This window comes from Erythrolamprus reginae, chromosome 8 (assembly GCF_031021105.1).
Source record: "Erythrolamprus reginae isolate rEryReg1 chromosome 8, rEryReg1.hap1, whole genome shotgun sequence".
NCBI classification, from domain to species: domain Eukaryota; kingdom Metazoa; phylum Chordata; class Lepidosauria; order Squamata; family Dipsadidae; genus Erythrolamprus; species Erythrolamprus reginae.
This window is the reverse complement of record NC_091957.1, coordinates 13,126,576-13,150,626: the sequence shown is the minus strand read 5'-3', so window position 1 is coordinate 13,150,626 and position 24,051 is coordinate 13,126,576. Positions and strand designations below refer to the sequence as shown.

General features: G+C 44.9%; 1 protein-coding gene across 1 annotated transcript in view; it reads right to left on the bottom strand.

Moving 5' to 3' along the window:
* Positions 1–12,182, bottom strand: part of NOTCH1 (notch receptor 1) — a 125,421-nt gene extending 113,239 nt beyond the window's left edge. The window contains exon 1 of the mRNA XM_070758900.1: positions 11,914–12,182. Within this exon, the coding sequence (XP_070615001.1) occupies positions 11,914–12,004 (91 nt within the window). The 5' untranslated portion in view covers positions 12,005–12,182. The remainder of the gene's footprint in view (positions 1–11,913) is intronic.
* Positions 12,183–24,051: the final 11,869 nt, after the last annotated feature.

The following is a 24,051-nucleotide window of genomic DNA, read 5'->3' as shown; positions in this document are numbered from 1 at the left end:
CACACAACAGATTCAAACTTAATATTAACCACTCCAAACTTGACTGTAAAAAATATGACTTTAACAATCGAGTTGTCAAAGCATGGAACTCATTACCGGACTCAATAGTGTCAACCCCTAACCCCCAACATTTCTCCCTTAGACTATCCATGATTGACCTCTCCAGGTTTCTAAGAGGTCAGTAAGGGGCGTACATAAGTGCACTAGTGTGCCTTTCGTCCCCTGTCCAATTGTCTTTCCTTTATCTCATATATCATATATTGTTTTTTCCTTTCATATATCTTCTTCTCTATTTTTACATATTATCTTTATATATATTACTTCATGTCTATTCTCTTCCATATGTACAGTACAGTATTGTGTATTGGACAAATGAATAAATAAATAAATACATTAAAAACAATTTTTAAAAGCCCTTATAAAAAACAACCATACAATCCAGACAAACCATACATAAATCAAAACAGCTAGGGGTTGCCCTATTTAGAAATAGAAATAAATAAAATAAATTTAACGCGCTCCCAGATGCCTGGCATCACCTCCCCCAAACACTGAGAATGGAGGTTTAATGTCAATGCGCTGAGAACACGTCTGGTTGGGAAAAGTTAAATGACAGAGTTAGGATGTTAGTCCTCATTATACATGCAGGATTTCAGTGTTTGTGTAAGACAGCAGGGCTTCACTGCTTCAATTTTTTTTTTAATTTAATGGACCCGGTTTTATTTCAAGCACACTCCACTATATGCAAAGCATTGCCAACAACCCATGTAGCAATTGATGCAAATAACCTAAATTTCAAGTCAATGAACATTTGGGTTTAACAGGCATCCCTCGGCCAAAATCCTCCGCAAAATAGAAGATTTATTAGACAGATTCAAGTGGCCTCGAAATACGCAGCATTTCCTCTTCCCGCAACTGTGTAATAGCTCTATGCCCATTTTTTTCAGGCAGGAACTAAAAAGTTTAAATCAGATGAACTTTCCAGGGCATGAATCGTCATTTACCTTCTTAAACATGGCCTTTTCAGGTGATTTCCAAAAAACGAAGAGTCATAATTGGAACCAGAAGCTGCTTCAGCAGTTTATAAAGTCATCAGATCTGTATTTATGTATTTGTATGCCACCTTTATTATTTTTGCAAATAAATCAAGGCAGTGAACGTAGCCAACATACCTTCATGCTCCAAGGTTCTTCACAACAACCTTGTGAGGTGGGTTGGGCTGAGAAAGAGGGACTGGCCCAAAGTCACCCAGATGCCTAAGGCAGGACTAGAACTCACCACCTCCTAATGATGATGGGCCCGGTCACCCAGCCAGCTTTAACGTTTAAGACAATGCTAGAACTCACCACCTCCTAGTAATTGGCCAAGTCAGCCAGTCAACTTTAAGGTTTAACACAATGCTAGAATTCACCACCTCCTGGTGGTTGACCCAAAGTTAGCCAGCCAGCTTTCACGTCTAACACAATGCTAGAACTCACCATCTCCTGGTGGTTTAGCCAAAGTCACCCAGCCAGCTTTCACATCTAAGACAATGCTAGAACTCACCACCTCCTGGTGATGACTGGTCCAGTCACCCAGTCAGTTTTCACATCCAACACAATGCTAGAACTCACCATCTCCTGGTGATGACTGGTCCAGTCACCCAGCCAGCTTTCACATCCAACACAATGCTAGAACTCACCATCTCCTGGTGATGATGACTGGTCCAGTCACCCAGCCAGCTTTCACATCCAACACAATGCTAGAACTCACCACCTCCTGGTGGTTGACCCAAAGTCACCCAGCCAGCTTTCACATCCAACCCAATGCTAGAACGCACCATCTCCTGGTTATCGGCCCAAAATCCCACTGTTGCCTTTCATGCCCAAGGCGGGGCTAGAATTCACGACCTCCTGGTGATTGGCCCAAAGTCACCTAGCTGGCTTTTGCACCTAAGGCGATACTAGAACTCACAGATCCCCGAAACCACTAGATCACACTGGTTCTTTCACCAACAAGAATGACATGTTTATATACACACACCAAGGAAAGCATCTTTAAGAGTTAGAGTTTCCTCAGCTTCATAAATGATTGTGTAAATGACCAGCCCTTCCCAGCATGCAATCCCCCCCTGTCCTCCCCTAATTCCAAGTGACCTTGGCTCTACCCCTGCTTAGCTATTCAGAGATTAACCATGTTGGTTTGTGGGAAAGAAGGAGGCCCAGGAAATTCCAGCTTAGCCGTTCTCATAATAATAATATGTGTTTGTGTATGTGTGTGTGTGTATCTCTTCTGAAGATTTCTATCTGAACAAAGCAGATGGGGGGGGGGAAACCCGCTTCCAGGGGATGGATTGGCATTATGGGATGGCAACTAGGAGAGTTCATCAGACATGGGGGGGGGGAAGCCCACCATCACTATAATCCCAGTATCTCTGCGCCAGATATCATTAGAGAGTGTTGGGTGTCTTCAGTCACTAAAGATGACAACCTTAGCCAAGTTGAACAAAGGCCAAGTTCCACGCTTCTTCCTCGATTCTGGGAAACTCTGTTCCAACTTAAGAGAAGAACCACAAAATTCTCGAATACCCGTTTCCCCCCCCCCCCCCAAGCGTGGCTGTTTTAAGATGTATGGACTTCAAATTCCCAGAATCTCTGGCTGGGGGATTCTCGGAGATGAAGTCGAAACACCTGAAAGCAGTCAAGTTTCGAAAAACACAGATCTACGGACCTGCCTGTTTAAACTCGAAGGATACTTTATTTCTTCTTCTTCTTTTAATTTTTTTTAATTTTTGAGTCAGTAGTTTAAGTTTAAGTTTAAGTTTAATCAGATTTGTATGCCGCCCCTCTCCGCAGACTCAGGGCGGCTCACAGCAACAGCAATACAAGACAAATCCAATATTAAATTAATTTTAAGAACACCACAAGTTAAAAACCAGTCATACACACTAGCATACCATACATAAATTTTATAAGCCTAGGGGGAAGGAACATGTCAATTCCCCCATGCCTGACGACAGAGGTGGGTTTTAAGGAGCTTACGAAAGGCTAGGAGGGTGGGGGCAACTCTGATATCTGGGGGGAGTTGATTCCAAAGGGTCGGGGCCGCCACAGAGAAGGCTCTTCTCCTGGGTCCCGCCAAACGACATTGTTTAGTTGACGGGACCCGGAGAAGGCCAGCTCTGTGGGACCTAACTGGTCGCTGGGATTCGTGCGGCAGAAGGCGGTCCCGGAGATATTCTGGTCCGGTGCCATGAAGGGCTTTATAGGTCATAACCAACACTTTGAATTGTGACTGGAAACTGATCGGCAACCAATGCAGACTGCGGAGTGTTGGTGTGACATGGGCAAATTTAGGAAAGCCCATGATAGCTCTCGCAGCTGCATTCTGCACGATCTGAAGTTTCCGAACACTTTTCAAAGGTAGCCCCATGTAGAGAGCGTTACAGTAGTCGAGCCTCGAGGTGATGAGGGCATGAGTGACTGTGAGCAGTGACTCCCGGTCCCAGTAGACATACAACACAAACAAACAAACAAACAAACAAACAAACATACAACAAACATTTTAGGTATTTATAATCCCCTTTCTGTCAGAAGTGATCATCAGATATACATACATTATTTTGTTAAGGTTATGATTGCCCATTATTTATTTACATTGTAACTAGAGCTACTTCTGTTATTAAACTACTTAACGGTATTCTTATATAATTCATTTATCATTTCTTTCTTTTAACCAATTATAAAATCTATTCCACGTTTTGTAATAATCAGAATCCTCATTTCCTTGTAAGTATATCCATTTTTGAGCAGTCCATATTTTTTAATTTAATATTTTTATTTATTTATTTATTTATTAAATTTGTATGCCCCCCCCCTCTCTGTAGACTCGGGGCGGCTCACAACAGTAATAGAAAAACAATGCACAATACAGTGGTACCTCGAGATACGAGTTTAATTCGTTCCGGACCTGGGCTCTTAAGTCGAGCAGCTCTTATCTCGAACAACTTTTCCCCATAGGAATTAATGTAAATAATTTTAATTGGTTCCAGCCCTCAAAAAACTCACAAAGTTAGTCTAAATTATGCAGAAAGACATGTTTTTAATGAAGAAATGTACATGTACATATAAATGAATAATGAAGTTTCTTTCACTTAACTTGTAAACTTTCTTAAACTTTTAAATTTACATATGTTCAACTTCTCTGCCACCCAATCCTGTAGGACAGAGGTCCCCAACCCTTTTTGCACCAGGGACCGGCTTTAAGCGATCAAGAGAGGAATGGGTGAATGAATGGACGGAGGGTGGGAAGGAAGGAAGGAAAGAGGGAAGGGACAGGAACAGAGGAAGGAAGCAAGGAAACTTATGAAAGGGGAGAGTAAGAGAGGAATGAGTGAAGGGAGGGAGGGAGGGAAGAAGGTGGGAAGGAGAAAGAAAAGAAGAAATAGAGGAAGGGAAGGTAAAAGAGAGAAAGAAAAAGAGCAAGAAAGAAAGCTGCAAGCACTCCCCCGAGCCCCCCAGGCCGGCTGCAACCTTTTAAAACACGCGCGCTGCTTCGCAGCTGTCTCCTGAAGCCGAACGCGGAAGTTAGCGTTTGGCTTCAGGAGACAGCTCCTTGGCGCTTGTATCTCGAATTTGAGCTTGTAAGTAGAACAAAAATATCTCTCCCCTCCCAGCTCTTATCTCGAGTTGCTCTTAAGTAGAGCAGCTCTTATGTCGGGGTTCCACTGTACAAATCTAATAATTAAAACTAAAAACCCATAATTTAAAAAACGTGCACACAACATACCATACATAAAAAATATAGGCCTGGGGAAGTTATCTCAGTTCCCCCATGCCTGACGGCAGAGGTGGGTTTTAAGGAGTTTACGAAAGGCGAGGAGGGTGAGGGCAGTTCTAATCTCAGGGGGGAGCTGGTTCCAGAGGGTCAGGGCCGCCACAGAGAAGGCTCTTCCCCTGGGACCTGCCAAATGACATTGTTTAGTCAACGGGACCCGGAGAAGGCCAACTCTGTTGGACTCCTGCGGCAGAAGGCGGTCCCGGAGATATCCTGGTCCGATGCCATGAAGGGCTTTATAGGTCATAACCAACACTTTGAATTGTGACCGGAAATTGATCGGCAACCAATGCAGACTGCGGAGTGTTGGTGTAACATGGGCATACCTGGGGAAGCCCATGATTGCTCTCGCAGCTGCATTCTGCATGATCTGAAGTTTCCGAATAATTGCCTCTTTCGGTATCACTTCATTTTTCCAGTGCTGCGCATAGACAATCAGGAAGTTTTATTTCTACAAGAATAACTTAAGTGTAATTCATCATGTTGGCAAGGGAATTCTGGGAGACGAAGGCATCTTAAATTGGGCCGTGTTTTAAAATCATAGTTTACCATGAGTTGCCAATGAAGGGCTGCAAAAAAATTTTACTACCACACTGTGGGCAGGGCTTATTTTGTGGGTGTGGCTTGCCAACCATGTGACCAAATGGGAGAGGCTTGACAATCATGTGACCGGGGTGGCTTAAAGGTCATGTGACTGTCTTAAAGGTGGCCAACTTGATGTCTCCCACGTCAACAGTTTGGGTTAGGGTGTCTGGCTTCTCCTCGCTTCAAAGAGATACATCCAAAAGATACTATTTAATTCTATGTATACAGTATATGTGTACACACATATTATACACAGGCACACAAAAATATACATTATCCACTATATAAACTGTATGTGTATGTACATTAGATTAGATTAGATTTAGATTTATTGGATTTATATGCCGCCCCTCTCCGTAGACTCGGGGTGGCTCACAACAATGGTAAAGCACACAGTCGAATCATACACAGAAACTACATGGGCAAGGGGGAGATGTTTCAATCCCCCCATGCCTGATGGCAGAGGTGGGTTTTAAGGAGTTTCCGAAAGGCAAGGAGGGTGGGGGCAATCCTAATATCTGGGGGGAGCTGGTTCCAGAGGGTCAGAGCCACCACAGAGAAGGCTCTTCCCCTGGGTCCCGCCAGACGACATTGTTTAGTCGACGGGACCTGGAGGAGGACCTATCATTTACTGCTATAGGAAAAACATACTCAGAGGCCAGAAGGGAAAAAAGGAAAACAAAAATCAAATTTTTTCTACCGGTTCTGTGTATCTGACCGCACCCATAAGAGCGCATCACTGGCTTAAACTAACCAAACACCAAATCCTCCTTGTCTTTCGCAAGCTACTTAAAACCCACCTCTGCCGCCAGGCATGGGGGAATTAAGATTCCTTTTCCCCCTAGGCCTTTACAATTGTATGTATGGTATGTTTGTATGTATGGTTTGGGGTTTTTTTATATTAAGGGGTTTTTAATTCGCTTTTAGTCTTGGATTATTATTGTATACTGTTTATGATTGCTGTTAGCCACCCCGAGTTTTCAGAGAGGGGCAGCATATAAATCCAATAAAACTAAACTAAACTAACTAACTAAATTGTACTACAGGGTGCTGTGGAGCAAACTCACAGGCTAGGCATAAATTTTATCTTGTTGGTTTGGCACTGTATGTTCTATCAACTGGAAAACATGTATTTTGTTAACCCCGAAAAGAGTTTCTTGGGTTGCCTGAATCAACTCAAACTTTGTTTGGCTTTGAGAGGTCTGGGAGACCATTTTTTTTTTCTGAATAGCCACTGGCAGGAAGAGTGGTTGATTTTTGTGTGTGTGTGTCAGCCGGTAAAGGTCATATTTTTAAAAGGGGAAATTTTTAAAACATCAAGAAAGATGCCAATCACAGGGCTCGGTCTGCACAGCACATCAAGCCACAGCTTAGCTCTCTCTGACTCGTACAGTTAATTGGTTTGGCACATATTAACAGAAGGTTACAGCTTTACCAAGCGTAACAGCTTTGGCACATTATGTTTAGCCACAATCAAGCTGCACGTTTAAGTACAGGAAGAGTTGCTAGTCCCCTAAGTCGGCCCATGAAATCGAGATTTATTGTTTGTAAAAGGGCAATAAAGGAAACCAATAGTGATGCAAGCAAAAAGTAAAAATAAAATAAACCACCACACCATAAAATGCACAGTTCTGTCTGTCTGGGTTAGGCGTTAAATGCCCATTTGCAGACTTGCCTGCCATGGGGAAGAATGGCTCCTCCTAAGCAACTTGGCATGGAAGCATTTGAAGAAAGAGACCTGGTTACTTTCAGGTCCCTCTGGAAAATAGGGAAGTGTCTTTTTGTCTTGGGGGCATCTTAACAAGTTGACCTATGGTCCTATTTTGGTGAGCCACCAAATTGCAACCCGAGCAGCCTTCTTTTCTGCCTGGTAAGTAACAGAATAAAAGAGTTGGAAGGGACCTTTGAGGTCATCTAATACAACCCCCTGCTCAAGCAGGAAAACCCATATCGCTGTCCAGTCTCTTCTTAAAAGCCTCCAGTGATAGAAACATAAAAACATAGAAGACTGACGGCAGAAAAAGACCTCATGGTCCATCTAGTCTGCCCTTATACTATTTCCTGTATTTTTATCTTAGGATGGATCTATGTTTATCCCAGGCATGTTTAAATTCAGTGACTGTGGATTTACCAACCACGTCTGCTGGAAGTTTGTTCCAAGGATCTACTACTCTTTCAGTAAAATAATATTTTATCATGTTGCTTTTGATCTTTCCCCCAACTAACTTCAGATTGTGTCCCCTTGTTCTTGTGTTCACTTTCCTATTAAAAACACTTCCCTCCTGAACCTTACTTAACCCTTTGACATATTTAAATGACATATTTAAACGATGGAACAACCACATATTCTTGAGGCCACCTGTTCCACTGGTTAATTGTGCTCCCTGTTAGGAAGTGTCTCCTTAATTCCAGGTTGCTTCTCTCCTTGGTTAGTTTCCATCTATTGTTTCTTGCCCTGCCTTCTGGTGCTTTGGAGAATACTTTGACCCTCCTCTTTTTCGTGACAGCCCCTCAAATACTAGAACGCTGCTCTTTGTCCCTGGGCTTGTAAAGGGACACTACTAAGTAATATATCATCGGTCTGTTTAAGGTAAAATTTTAATAGAACCGAAGTCACTCAGAAGAAGGGGAAGAGGGGAACAGAGGAAGTAGTTGGAGAAAGGTGGAGGTGGGCTGGGGAGAGGAAGGCAGGAAGGATGGAGAGAAGGGAAGGAAGGTAGATTGGGAGAGATGGAGAGAGTGAGGAGGGGAGTGAGATAACATATTAACTAGCTTGCACTCAGAGCCACAGGGGCGAGCACACGTCACTGTTCCACCTTAGCTGCCCACCTTTGTATGTAAAGTATGTGCATTGACATTTGTATGGATTTGAAGTGGAGGAAAAATAAAATAAAAAACATTTACCAAAAAATAAATAAAATAAAGATGCTCACAGACGTTAAGAAGATGCTCTCCTGTGAAAGCCAACCAGGCTGTCATTCACAGCAATGAGAATGCCCCCTTTTCTCTTAGGGGTGGGTGGGTTACCAGCCTCCTGGAGCAACACTGCCACCCCGACCTGCCCCATCGGGCCGCTATTCTGCAAGTTTTCTGCCAACGGAGCTCAGGCGTATGGGAAAAAGCAACAGCTGTGCCGCTCGGCAGCCCCCGCCCAGACAAAGGGGGGATCAGAGCCCCCCACCCGCCTCGACGCCCTCCCTCCATCCCTGGGGAGCTGCCTGCTGCTAGCCGCGCGGACTGAGCAGGGCATGGGGAGGGGGAACCGCCAGCCAGCCAAGCCGCACGCGAGGCACCCACGCACGCACATCGCTTTGGAGTCCAGAGAAGAAGAAAAGACGGCTCAATTCAAGCCCTTCTCGACTAACAGCGGTTCACTGACCGAACGTTCAAAGTTACAACGGCGCTGGAAAACAAAAAAGCAACTCAGGGCCGGTGTTCACAGTTACGACGGTCGTAGCATCCCCACAGCATCAAAATTCCAATGCTCGGGGTTTATATTTATGACGTGCGCCGCCTCTCCAGGTCACGTGGTCCCCTTTTCCAACCAGCAACGTCAATGGAGGAAACCAGGTTCACAAGAACCGAGTTACTGACTTATCGGCTGCGGCGGTCCACTTAACGGCGGCAAGAGAGGTCGTAAAACTCAAAGTTGACAAAGCTCTCACTTAACAACAGAGCCAGAAAGCAAAAAATAAAAATAAAAACCAGCAAAAGCGAAACCAGACGGTGCCCCACAATGAAGCCCAAACCGAGCTCCGCTTCACTTCCCGAAAACGGCAGTGGAGGAAGTGTTGCGGGGGCGCCCTGTCTGCCTTTGAGGGACCCCGAGAGGAGCCCCCCCACCTCCTGAGCAGAAATGCCACCTTCCTTCCAAAAACTCCCGTTTCCATTTCCAACTTCTGGTTCTGAGTTTCTTTTCAAATTTCTGGGGGACACCGGTCCACATGAATATGCCCTTTTCTCTCTCACTCCAATACAGACTTCAAAAGTCCTCCCCTTCTTTCCAAGCAGACCCGGGGCTAGGGGGTGTTCTGTGGGGCAGACCCACCACACCACTTTTCTAACTTCCCAGAATCGCCAAAGGGAGAGGAAATGGAAACCCAAGAACCAGCATCCCCAACAGAAAGGCCAATTATTGGGGTGGTGGTGGTGGTCGGAGTACTTTAGAGCAGGGGTCTCTCCAGCCTTGGCCACTTTAAGAGGTGTGGACTTTAACTCCCAGAATTCCTCAGCCAGCTTTTGGGCTCTGGCATGGAATTCTGGGAGCAAAGCTTGCTGAGGAATTCTGGGAGTCGAAGTCCACGAGTCTTAAAAGTTGCCGAGGTTGGAGAGTCCTGCTTTAAAGGAGCAGGGCTTGATCCTGGAGTCCCACCCTGTAGCCTCCACAAAAGACCCCCTTTCAACCACCTGCAGGAGTCTCTGGTGGGAGACCTCTCAGAGAGAGAGAAGGCCCAAAATGAAGGACAGCCCCCCCCACCCCTCCACCAGACGGGCCACGAGACCTGAACGTGGGACTCCCCCACCTCTGGTGCTGAAAAATGGCTCCCCTGAGGCCACTCCTGTCTCCGGCTGGCTTCCTTCCAAAGCCTTGGCAAGGATCCAAGGCAGCCTGGAGCCTTCCTGAGTTATGCTGGACTACAATGCCCATCACACCAAGCCAGGAGGATGGCGACTATGGGAGGCTTTAGGGGGAGAAGATGCAGGGGTGGGTGGGAACCCACTGACTCATAAATCCCAAATCTAAGCTCAGGAGGCTTCCGTGGCTCACCTGTGTGTGTGCATACCACTCACACACACACACACACACACAACTCTTCTCTCTGGCATCCCCCCCCCCGCTCCCCCCCACTGATTAAGGGGGAACACCACGTGGCTCCCCAACCACTTTTGATCAATTCAAACTCTTTGCTTGGGGGAGGGGGAGGAAGAGGGTCCCTCAGCCAACTAGCTCCCCCTCCCAAGGCAAGTTCAGCAGAAGACTAGAGCTACAGGTCTTTCTTTCTTTCTTTCTTTCTTTCTTTCTCTCTCTCTCTCTGTGTCTGTCTCTCCTTTCTCTCTTTCTTCCTTTCCTTACTTTTTCTTTTCTTTCTTTCTCTTTCTTATTTTCTCCCTTTTTCTATCTCTCTTCCTTCCTTCCTTCTTTTAAAATTTCTCTTTCTTTGTCTCTCTCTCCCCTTTCCCTTCTTTCTTTTCTTTCTTTCTCTCTCTTTCTTTCTCTCTCTCTTTCTTCCTTTCCTTCCTTTTTCTTTTCTCTTTCTTTCTTTCTTTCTTTCTCTTTCTTATTTTCCATTTCTTTCTTTCTCTCTCTTCCTATCTCTCTCTTTCTTTCTTCCTCCCTTCCTTTTTCTTCATTTCTTTCTTTCTCTCTCCTTTCCCTTCTTCCTTTCTCTCTCTTTTTCTCTCTCTCTTCCTTCTTTCTTTTCTCTTTCTCTATCTTTCTCTCTTCCTTCCCTCTTTCCTTTTTCTTCCTTTCTCTTTCTTTCTTTCTCTCTTTTCCTTCCCTCCCTCCTTTCTCTCTCTCTCTCTTTCTTTCTTTCCATCTCATTTCCCCAAAACCAGACACTTCTGCCCCGAAAGCCACCAGTTAAAAAGAAAGAAAACCCAGAAAAAGGAAGAAAGGGGGGGAGGGGGCTGCACAAGAGAGGCCAGAACAGGAAATCTGACGCACAGTCACAAAAGTGGTTGAGAAACACACACACACACACACACACACACACACACACACACACACACACACACACACACACACGGGCTGTGGCTTCAGTTTCCCCAGCCGCCCTTTAGAGCCCGAGTTGCACGGACAAAACCACCAGCCTCCCGGGGCGGCTTCTGGGGGCGCCCCCGGCCGAGACCCCTACCCTGCCCCGCGAGGGTCCCGCCGCTCCCGCCCGGAGTCCTTGGCCGACGGGGCGCACGCGGGACCTGCAGCCTCCGGGGACTCCCGCTCCCATGCGCCCCGGCCACCCAGAGGGAGGCCGGGTAGCCGAGGCTTGTCCGCCGGGACTGGGAAAGCGGGGGGGGGGGGGGCAGCCGGCTCTTCCCCAACTTCCAACGGCCGCGCCAACTCCAGGAGCCGCTGGAAGGGAAGCCGGCGAGCCGGTCGGGTCGGTTTTCTCCCTTCTTTTCCTTCCCGTTTGAAATAAAAGCCCCGGCGCGCCCACAGAAGAAAGAGCAGAGAAGTGAGGCCAAAAAAGCAAGAAAGGCGGAAAGCGGCGGCCGCTCCGCAGCGGCTCTCGGGCTTCCTCCGACGAGGAGCCCCGGACGGCGGCGGAGGAACCGCCCCGTCGGGCAAAGGCGGCCCGTCTTCTTCTTCCTCCCATCATCCGCAGCCGGGAGAGACCCGGGAGGACCCCGAGTGCCTTCGGGGTAGGAACCCTTCGGCCAGCTTCCTACCCTGCCCCGAGACCCCGCCGGGCGGTTCCCACGGCACACGGCGCCCGTCCCGGGAGGCTCCCCCGCCAGCCTCGCTTTTCCCCGGATGCCGAGCCAGCGCCGTGGACAAAGTCGCCCTACCTGAAGCCGCGGCGGGCAAGGCGACCAGCAGCAGCAGCAGCAACAGCCCCGGGAAGCAGCGGAGGCGGCTCCGTCCCTGGAGGGGCGGCATGGTTCCCGCCGCCGATTCTTGCGGAGGGGGACGGGGCGGCTAGCTCGGAGCTGTCTGCAGAAAAACGCCCGTCCGCGCCGGGGAAGCTCGGCTGCGGCGCAGAGGAAACTTCTCCTCGGCTGGCCGGGAAGTTTTGCAAGCGAGGGCGGCGGGCGCGCACGCGAGCCAGGCGGGAGGGACGGACTGGGGGCCGGGCCGGGCGGGGCCGGGTGCTTTTGCATCTGAATGCCGGGGCGGGCCCCGCCGTGCCAGGCGCCTCCCAACCTCGGAGAAGGCGGGCGGGGCCGGCCCTCCTACCCGCCACACGCACCCCTCCCGCGCGCGTCCTCCTCGGGAACGGCCCGCCACTGGAAGCGCTCGCAAACTCCTTAGGGACGATCGCCAGGCGAGGAAGAACGGGTGGGAAGTGGACCTAGGAGGGATTCAACCTGGGAAAGAAGCCACCCGCAAATTGTCTTGATAGAAATCCTCCATACTTACTTACTTATGTTAATAAATAAATATTTCATTCATTCATTAATATAAATCATCGATATTTACTTACTTATTTATTTTATTTTATTTTTAATTTTATTGGAATAGGATAGGATAGGATACAGTATATGATTGGACACACAAGGGATTTGTCTTTGGTGCAGATGCTCTCAGTGTACATAAAAGAAAAGATATGTTAATAAATAAATATTTCATTCATTCATTAATATAAATCATCGGTATTTCCTTACTTATTTATTTTATTTTATTTTTTATTTTATTGGAATAGGATAGGATAGGATACAGTATATGATTGGACACACAAGGGATTTGTCTTTGGTGCAGATGCTCTCAGTGTACATAAAAGAAAAGATATGTTAATAAATAAATATTTCATTCATTCATTAATATAAATCATCGGTATTTCCTTACTTATTTATTTTATTTTATTTTTTATTTTATTGGAATCGAATCGAATCGAATCGAATCGAATATGTGATTGGACACACAAGGAATTTGTCTTTGGTGCAGATGCTCTCAGTGTACATAAAAGATACATTTGTCAAGAATTATGAGATACAACACTTAATGATTATAGGAGTCAAATAAGCAATGAGGCAACAATGTTAATAAAAAATCTTAGGAATACAAGCAACAAGTGACAGTCATACAGTCATAAGTTGGAGGAAACGGGTGATAGGAATGATGAGAAAAAACTAGTAGAAATAGTAGTGCAGACTTAGTAAAAAGTTTGACAATGTTGAGGGAATTATTTGTTTAGCAGAGTGATGGCATTCAGGGAAAAACTCTTCTTGTGTCTAGTTGTCTTAGTGTGCAGGGCTCTGTAGCGACGTTTTGAAGGTAGGAGTTGAAACAGTTTGTGTCCAGGATGTGAGGGGTCAGTAAATATTTTCACCACCCTCTTTTTGACTCGTGCAGTCTATACGTCCTCAATGGAAGGCAGGTTAGCAGCCATTGTTTCTTCTGCGGTTCTGATTCTCCTCTGACAATTATCCTAATTCTCTGGACTATTATTAAGTTTCTTCTTAATTTAAGTTTGTTTTTCTTCTTGGTTAGTTTCTATTGTCTCTTGTCTTCCCCTCTGATGCTTTAGAAAACAAATGGACGACCCCCCCCCCTCTTCTTTGTTGGCAGCCCCTCCAATCCCGGAAGACTGCTGTCAGGTCCCCCCTAATTCTTCTTTTGTCTAGGCTTAGCCAAATCCAAATCCTGCAACCGTTCTTCATGCGTTTTAGTCTCCAGGCCTTTGATCGTCTTAGTTGCTCTTCTCTGCACTTTTTCCAAAGTCTCAAAACCTACACATGAGGGTTGTTGTGACGTTTGCATACAAAGGGTGTACAGGGCCTGCAGTCAGGTTGCCTGAATGGAAGGAAGGAAGGAAGCAGATATAATGTACTAAACTATCTTGCAGATTAAGAGAGCTGGAAGGGACCTTGTAGGTAATCTATTCCAGCCTCCCACTCAAGATGGAGACCTTGCACTGTTTCTGACCTTGAAAGACTCCGGGGATGAAGCTCCCACAACTTTTGAAGGCAACTTCTATTCCATTGTTTGATAGCTTTCATGGTCAGAAAGTTCCTCCTTATTTCTCTCTTTGTTCAGTTTCCACCCATTATTTCCATCTATTATTCCTTCCTTCAGGTGCATGACCCCCTCCTCTCTGTGGCAGCCCCTCAAATATTGGAAGATGCTCTCACATCTCCTCTGGTCCTTCTCTTCCCTAGACTAGCCAGGCCCAGTTCCTGCAACCGTCCGTTGTATTGTACGTCCATTGTAAGGGGCGTAGATAAGCACACTAGAGTGCCTTCCACCCCCTGTCCTATAGTCTCTACTATATCTCGTATTTCTTCTCTACTATATCCTCCATAACATTCATTGGGCTTTCCTAAGTATGCCCATGTTACTCCAACACTCCGCAGTCTGCATTGGTTGCCGATCAGTTTCTGGTCACAATTCAAAATGTTGGTTATGACCTATAAAGCCCTTCATGGCACCGGACCAGGATACCTGCGAGACCGCCTTCTGCCGCACAAATCCCAGCGGCTGGTTAGGTCCCACAGATTTGGTCTTCTCCGGGTCCCATAGACTAAACAATGTCGTCTGGCGGGACCCAGGGGAAGAGCCTTCTTTGTGGTGGCTCCGACCCTCTGGAATCAACTCCATCCAGAGATTAGGACTGCCCCCACCCTCCTTGCCTTTCGTAAGCTCCTTAAAACCCACCTCTGTCGTCAGGCTTGGGGAAACTGAGACATCTCCCCCTTGCCTATGTAGTTTTGTGCATGATATGACTGTGTGTATGTATTTTATATATTGGGGTTTTTCTTTTTAAACTTTTTAATGTAAAACTGTTATTCTAGATTTTAAATTATTAGATTTGTTACCATGTATTGTTTTTATCACTGTTGTGAGCCGCCCCGAGTCTATGGAGAGGGGCGGCATACAAATCTAATAAATTATTATTATTATTATTATTATTATTGTGTATTGGACAAAATAAATAAATAAATAAAATAAAATAAAATAAATGTTTGAGCCTCCTGTACCTGAATCCTCCTGGTTTGCTCTTCTCTGCACTCTTTCTAGAAAGGTTCTCAACCTTTCTAATGCCACAACCCCTTAGTACAGTTCTTCATGTTGTGGTGACCCCCAACCATAAGTGTAGTGCCAATTCTCCCAACAGGTTTAAGCTGATTGGCAGGAAGGTCAGAGGGATACCCCCACCGATTGGTTGGATAGTAAAAATATGTTCAAGGCGCCAGAATAAAAGCTTTAGTTCCTAAAACCTTGGGAAATTTGTCTTTTCCCAGTGTCTTCTTAGGCAACCCCTCTGAAACGGGGGTCCCGTCTACCAGGTTGAGGACCACTATTCTAGAGTCTCAACATCTTTTTTTATAGTGTGGTGACCAAAATTGGATGCAGTTATTATTATTATTATTATTATTATTATTATTATTATTATTATTATTATTATTATTTAGATTTGTAATTGCCCCTCTCCTTGTAACTGAATGCTATCCTTGTAACTGAATGCTGCTTTACTCTGTGTGTGTGTCATTCTTGGCAAGTTCCATACACAACATGCTATGTCAACACAAAGATCATATCTTGTTAAGCCGGGTTGTGTACATCTTCATCTGACAGTATTCACCCCAGCTCAGGCAGGTGGCTGTCGCGTTTCCAGTGCTCTGGCACGTGGGCAGATGATTTCCATCACTGACCTAGACCATTTCAGAGAAGGCAAAATTAAAAGTGTGACACTGGGGCCTTTGGGTTTCACACATGCATTAAGCCGTCTTCTGCTTTTGCTGGAAGCGTGTCACCTTTGCCTGTTCTGATCTGCAAACTCCGCCATCATGTTTTCATTCCATAAAAGACCTTGGAATACTCATATCAAATGACTTAAGTGCCAATGCTCACTGCAACAACATTGCCAAAAAGGCTTCAAGAGTTATTCACCTAATCCTACGTAGCTTCTGCTCCGGTGTAAACTCACATTACTAATCAGAGCATGCAAAACTTTTGCCAGACCAATCCTTGAATACAACTCATCTGTCTGGAACCCACAACGCATTTCAGACATAAACACTCTAGAAAATGTCCAGAGATACTTCACAAGAAGAGCCCTCCACTCCTCCAGTCACAACAGAATACCCTACACCAGTGTTTTTCAACCAGTGTGCCGCGAGACATGGTCAGGTGTGCCGCAAAGCTCCGAGAGAGAAAGAAAGGAAGAGAGAGAGAGAAAGAAAGAGAGAAAGAAAGCAAGAGAGAGAGAGAGAGAAAAAACAAGAGAGAGAAAGAGAGAGAACAAGAGAGAGAGAGAAATCGAGAGAGAGAGAGAGAACAAGAAAAAGAAAGCAAGAGAGAGAGAGAGAGAGCAAGAGAGAGAGCAAGAGAGAGAAAGAAAGCAAGAGAGAGAGAGAAAGAGAGGGAGGGAAGGAGAGAGAGAGAGAAAGACATAGAGGGAGGGAGGGAGAGAGAAAGAGAACAAAAAAGAGAGGAAGGAAGAGAAAGAAAGAGGGATGGAGAGAGAAAGAAAGAGGAAGGGAAAGAGGGAGGGACAGAGAAATAGAGCGAAAGGGAGGAAGAGAGAGAGAATTTTTTTGTCCAAATTTTTTTTAGCCGCCCCCCCCCCCCCGGCTCAATGTGCCCCAGGGTTTCGTAAATGTAAAACATGTGTCGCAGCTCAAAAAAGATTGAAAATCACTGCCCTACACAACCAGACTTACAATCCTAGGTTTAGAAAGCTTAGAACTATGTCGCCTTAAACACGACCTAAGCATAGCCCATAAAATCATCTGCTACAATGTCCTTCCTGTCAACAACTACTTCAGCTTCAACCACAACAACACAAGAGCACACAACAGATACAAGCTTAAAGTAAACGGCTCTAAACTCGACTGCAGGAAATACAACTTTAGTAACCGAGTAGTTGATGCATGGAACTCACTACCTGAGTCTATAGGATCATCACCTAACCCCCCAAACTTTCCCCTTAGACTCTCTCTCCCGATTCCTAAGAGGTCAGTAAGGGGCGTGCGTAAGTGCACCAGTGTGCCTTCCGTCTCCTGTCCTCATGTTTCTCTCCTACTAGTATCATGCATATAAACATAGAAACATAGAAACATAGAAGACTGACAGCAGAAAAAGACCTCATGGTCTATCTAGTCTGCCCTTATACTATTTCCTGTATTATATCTTAGGCTGGATATATGTTTATCCCAGGCATGTTTAAATTCAGTTACTGTGGATTTACCAACCACGTCTGCTGGAAGTTTGTTCCAAGGAGCTACTACTCTTTCAGTAAAATAACATTTTCTCACGTTGCTTTTGATCTTTCCCCCAACTAACTTCAGATTGTGTCCCCTTGTTCTTGTGTTCACTTTCCTATTAAAAACACTTCCCTCCTGAACCTCATTTAACCCTTGAACGTATTTAAATGTTTTGATCATGTCCCTCTTTTCCCTTCGGTCCTCCAGACTATACAGATTGAGTTCATTAAGTCTTTCCTGATACTTTTTATGCTTAAGACCTTCCACCATTCTTGTAGCCCGTCTTTGGACCCGTTCAATTTTGTCAATATCTTTTTGTAGGTGAGGTCTCCAGAACTGGACACAGTATTATTCCAAATGTGGTCTCACCAGCGCTCTATATAGCGGGATCACAATCTCCCTCTTCCTGCTTGTTATACCTCTAGCTATGCAGCCAAGCATCCTACTTGCTTTTCCTACCGCCCGACCACACTGCATTTTTATATCTTTGTATACTTTGTATACTACAAATATATACTTGACAAAAAAAACAAACTAATAAATAAATAAAATACATTCTATGCACAGGTGGGCTGCTTAGTTGGAACAGTGACTTGTGCTCGCCCCCGTGGCTCTGAGTGCTAGTGGAGTCCAGCGCAATTCTGCTACTGCACCTGGGATGAGATAAAATACAGGAAATAGTATAAAGGCAGACTAGATGGACCAGGAGGTCTTTCTCTGCCATCAATCTTCTATGTTTCTAACAATTAAACAGTTAAAAAAAACCATGCATGTCTTTTCTGATCGGATCCCAATAGATCAGCCACCCCAGGCCTGCTGGAAAAGCCAGGTCTTTACGGCTTTTTGGAAGGTGAGTAGGGTGGGGGCAGTCTGGATCTTGGGAGGTAACTGGTTCCAAAGAGACGGAGCAGCCACAGAGAAGGCCCTGCCCTGCGGGCCTACCAGCTGACACTGTTTAGTTGACGGGACCCGGAGAAGGCCAACCCTGTGGGCCTTTATCGGTAGAAGGCGATCTCAGCGATAGTCTTTCATGGTGTTCTGTTTTCTTGAATTGGGTAGGTTCAAGCCACACTTTGACCATCTTGGTCCAGCATTATTGCACCGATAGGGACTTGAGTGGGTGGGCAGGGGAAGGGCAGAGAAGGCTCTTCCTCTAGGTCCCACCAGCTGACATTGTTTGGTCGACGGGTGAGGAGACCCACTCTGTGGGAACACACCGGTCGCTGGGATTCTTGCGGCAGAAGGCGGTCTTATAGGTCATAACCAACACTTTGAATTGTGTCCGGAAACAGATCGGTAGCCAATGCAGTCTGTGGAGTGATGATGAGATATGAGCATGCCTTGGAAGGCTAAAAACTGCTCACACGGGTGCATTTTGGACAAGCTGAATCAACCAATGGAACAGAAGATGCCTTCAGAAATTGTGGGAACTTCATCAATGGAGACTTTTAAAATGAGACTGGACAGTTGTTTGTTAGAAATGGTGTAGCGCCTGCTGCTTGGGCAGTGGGGGGCTGGACTAGATAACCTACAGGGTCCCTTCCAACTTTGTTAATCTGTACCTTTTGCCCACCAATTTTCAGTGGTGAAAGTGGCATCTTTTCTTTTTTTTGAGAAAACAAACATAGAAAAATAGAAGACTACACGGCAGAAAAAGACCTCATGGTCCATCTAGTCTGCCCTTATACAATTTTCTGTATTTTATCCTAGGATGGATATATGTTTATCCCAGGCATGTTTAAATTCAGTTACTGAATTACGTCTGCTGGAAGTTTGTTCCAAGGATCTACTACTCTTTCAGTAAAATAATATTTTCTCACGTTGCTTTTGATCTTTCCCCCAACTAACTTCAGATTGTGTCCCCTTGTTCTTGTGTTCACTTTCCTACTAAAAACACTTACCTCCTGGACCTTATTTAACCCTTTAACATATTTAAATGTTTCGTTAAGTTAAATTCAAGGCTTAGACTTCATTATTTGGGGTCCCACCCAGCGAAGGGCTACCCACATTTTTACTACCACACTGTGGGCGTGGCTTATGCATTTTCTTTCAACATCTTTCAGTGCAAATTGGGTGCTTTGGGGTGGAGCTCCATTTTCACTACCCCATTGCTTTCCCCCAACCCATCCGAGCAGCAGCCCACCCCTGGTTCCATCTCAAAATTCATTTTACAATCGCAGCTTTTGTGGGGCACGTAGAAGTCATAAGACAAAGGAAGGGTTAAAGTATAAGGGAAAGGGGTGGAGAAATTGTGCTTTATCAGGGAGGTGCAAAATGGATTTTTTTTTTTTTTGGTTTAAAATCAGGAAACTAGCTCCTTTGAAATACAAGCAACTAATTTATCGTTTTCATTTCTCAAAAGGCATTTTTTTTTTTAGTAAAATCATGGGATTTTGGGCACAGGAGATCCTTTCTTCTTTTCCATTAAAAGTGCTTTAAAAGATGAATGAGAGAGAAGTGTTTTCATAAAACAAAATCTCTCAAATGAATTTTGGATCCTTGGACCGGCCCTTTAAAAAAAAGAGAACAATTAAAGGAGATATTTTGCATTTAAAATAGCAGGACTGAAGGCATTAAAAAAATATAAAATAACTGTTAAGCCTGACTTAATGGAAATCTTGGCAAACCTCCATTGGATTCGTTGTTCTTTTACATTTTTTCCTCTGCCCAGACAGATTTAAACATGTCTGAAGTTTAAGAGAATTTTTTTCCCCCAAGTTCAAATAAAACGGATAAGAAACACAACCGTGGGACCTATTTTTTGTTCCTGCAAGCTAAGAAATATTACGTTCGTTAAGGAAAACCTAATGCAAATATAAACAGGTAACACACATCTGTAAATTATTTTTGTGTCCCAGGGGCCTGGAAAAAAAAACCCTAAGTGAAACCATCATTGCTTATATATTTCGCTTTGACAGCTCCAGGAACAAAAAAAATTGCCAAAATGTGCAGAGAAGGAGAGTCCCAGCGTGGGAAAGTTGGTTTAGTGAGAAATTTGCCCCCGGGATATTTAAATAAAACCAGGCGCTTTTGTTACTGACAAATGCGGGTTCTTTGACACCACTTGTCCAAACGGCATATGGAAAGGGGGGGTTGTTGCGTCTCTTTCATCTCTGTTATCGCCACAATATTTTGGTTTCTCCAAAGTAGACTTTGTGGGTGCATTGAAAAAAAGAGAAAAAGACAAGAACTGCAGCCGCTGTCAAACTGATGCATTTTTATTATTTTTCCTTGCAAGAGTTTTTTTTACATGGGGCTTCGCTTGCCTGCCGTTGACTCAAATCAAGTCAGGGGTGGCTTCAAATGAGTGCAGGCATTTTTCTCTGGGTTGCTTGGTGGTGGATAACCTCAGGGGAGCCTGCAAGGACACACACACACACACACACACACACACACACACACAAAGAGAGAGACAGAGACAGACAGACAGACAGACAGACAGACAGACAGACAGACAGACAGACAGAGACAGAAAGAGAGCCAAACCTGGCTCTTTGTGAGGGTATAAAATCACATTACAGTGGTACCTCTACTTAAGAACTTAATTCGTTCCGTGACCAGGTTCTTAAGGAGAAAGGTTCTTAAGTAGAAGCAATTTTTCCCATAGGAATCAATTTAAAAGCAAATAATGCGTGCAAACCCATTAGGAAAGAAATAAAAACTTCAACCATAACAATACAAGAGCACACAACAGATTCAAGCTTAACATTAACCGCTCCAAACTTGACTGTAAAAAATATGACTTTAGTAATCGGGTTGTTGAAGCGTGGAACTCATTACCGGACTCCGCAGTATCATCCCCTAACCCCCAACATTTTACCCTTAGACTATCCACGGTTGACCTCTCCAGATTCCTAAGAGGTCAGTAAGGGGCGTACATAAGCGCTCTAGAGTGGCTTCCGTCCCCTGTCCTATAGTCTCTCCTATATCTCGTATTTCTTCTCTACTATATCCTCTATAACCTTCATTGTGTATTATTGTTTATTGGACAAAATAAATAAATAAAATAAATAAATAGAATTTGGGTGGGAGGAGGAGGAGGAGAGTCACTGCCCAGAGCAAAGGGAGCATTTCTTTTCTCTGGGTACCGGCAGAGGTTTATTCCCTGTCCAAGCACCCAGAGAAAGGAAAATGCTTCGTTCGCTCTGGGCTGCCAAAGCCTCCTTAAGCGCCACAGAAAGGCTTCTCTGGCAGCACAGAAAAGCCCGAGAGGGCCGGGATTAAAGGGGGAATGGCAGGAAACTGGCCGGGCCTTCGTGCCGATCTCAAATTTCCTGGGAAATTTTTCCAGGCTTGAGTTCTTAAGTAGAAAATGGTTCTTAAGAAGAGGCAAAATAATCTTGAACACCCGTTTCTTATCTAGAAAAGTTCTTAAGTAGAGGCTTTCTTAAGTAGAGGTACTACTGTATTTGCAAATCTTTATTTGTGGGACTGCCTCCTGCTGTATACCTCCCAAAGACCTATAAGAGTACACAGAGTTGGCCTCCTCCAGGTCCTGTCATCCAAGCAATGCAGGCTGGCGGGATCACGGGGGAGGGCCTCCTCTGTGGCCGCCCCGGCTCTATGGAACCAACTACCACCACCACCACCCCAATGTCCGTACTGCCCCCACCCTGTTGGCCTTCGATAAGGCCACAAAGACCTGGCTTTGCCGACAGGCCTGGGGGCCATAAACCAACAAGAACAATGGCCAAATTGTATGAATGTTTAGTATGCATGTTGGGTGAGTTATTGCGTTATTAGGGTTTTAATTAATGGTTTTATAATTTAGTTTATATTTGACTTCTTTTTATTGTCTTGTGTTTTATACTGTTGTAAGCCGCCCTGAGCCCTTTGGGATTGGGCGGCATAGAAGTCGAATAAATAAGTAAATCTAAAGAGCAACTAAGACAATCAGAGGCCTGGTGACTAAAGCTTATGAAGAACGGCTGCAGGGTTTGGGAATATCTAGACTAGAGAAAAGAAGAATTAGGGGGGACATGTTAGCAGTCTTCCAGTATTTGAGGGGCTGCCACAAAGACAAGAGGGTCAACCTATTCTCCAACGCACCAGCAGGCAGGGCAAGAAATGATGGGAAATAATCAAGGAGAGAAGCCACACCTGCAATTTATCTATCTATCTATCTATCTATCTATCTATCTATCTATCTGTCTGTCTGTCTGTCTGTCTGTCTGTCTGTCTGTCTGTCCGTCCGTCCGTCCGTCCGTCCGTCTGTCTGTCTGTCTGTCTGTCTATCTATCTATCTTAGCCATCTATCTATCTCTCTATCTCTCTATCTCTCTATCTTACTATCTATCTATCTATCTATCTATCTATCTATCTATCTATCTATCTATCTATCTATCTATCTATCTGTATATCTGTCTATCATCTATCTATCTATTTATCTATCTATCTATCTATCTATCTATCTATCTATCTATCTATCTATCTTAGCCATCTATCTATCTATCTGTCCGTCCGTTCGTTCATCCATCCATCCATCTATCTATCTCTAAGAGCCATGGTGGTGTGGTGGCTATAATGCAGTAATTTGCAAGCTAACTTTGCATTCTAATGCCGGGAGTTCAATCCTGACCAGCTTAAAGTTAACTCAGCCTTCCATCCTTCTGAGGTGGGTAAAATGAGGACCCAAATTGTTGGGGGGGTGAGAGGCTGACTCTGTAAAACTGCTCAGAAAAGGCTCTGAAGCTCTGTAAAGCAGCATATAAGTCTAAGGGCTATTGCTAACCTGATTCATCAAGAATCAGGTCTTTTTGTGAGCTGCCACACACTTTTAACAGTTTAGGCTTTTAAGTGCTCGCAGCCCCACAGAACTTTTGCCAATTTGACCACAGGCTGCAGGAACACATTCGTCGTGACTTCTAAAACCAACCCGAGGCTTTCACGCAGCCTTGGGCAAACCACAGGCATCAAATAGCCTCTGATCTTGTTCCACACTAGCAGTTTCAACTAACTCGCTGATACTCTTCTGTTTGTCTAAGCTACCCAGCGCAGCTTGGCATGGACTGTGGAATGTGATGACTGGCTTCACACAAGCAACAAGGCCCCTAAGTGTGCTTTTAAGAAGCCAGGATGGATGGCTGTGTCACACAGCAGAAAACATGACCCTAGAACTACAAAAAACATGACGCTAGAACAGTGTTTCCCAGCCTTGGCAACTTGAAGATATTTGGACTTCAACTCCCAGAATTCCCCAGCCAGCGAATATATAGTGAATGTGATGATGGTGAATGTGATATATGTTCACAATATATATTCCGTTGTTAGCTTTGTGCTGCTTTGAAATATATATATATATTCAAAGCAGCACGAAGCTAACAACTTCAGCCTGATGATGGTGAATGTGATTTCACCAAAATGTTGCATAGACACTCAAAATATTATATGGGGTGAAACCCGAACTCAGAACAATCTACAGATACATACATATATATATGTCACATGGTTTTTTTTGCTGAATTTGAAAATTAAAGGGAGACTAGGATAGATCTATTTCAGCCTTATTTTGGCCTCATCAGCTAGCCATACCCACTGGGACTTGAACCTGCAACCTTTGCCTTGTAAGGCAGAGAATTATCCTCTAGGCTACAGTATCCAATCCCTTCAGCTCTGCACCAGGGAAGGGTTACATATTTTGTGTCAAATCACCCTGGTGTATCGAAGGAACATCACAGAGATAGATAGAGAGAGAGAGAGAGAGATAGGTATAGGTAGAGATAGATAGATAGAGAGATAGAGAGAGAGAGATAGGTATAGGTAGAGATAGAGATAGAGAGA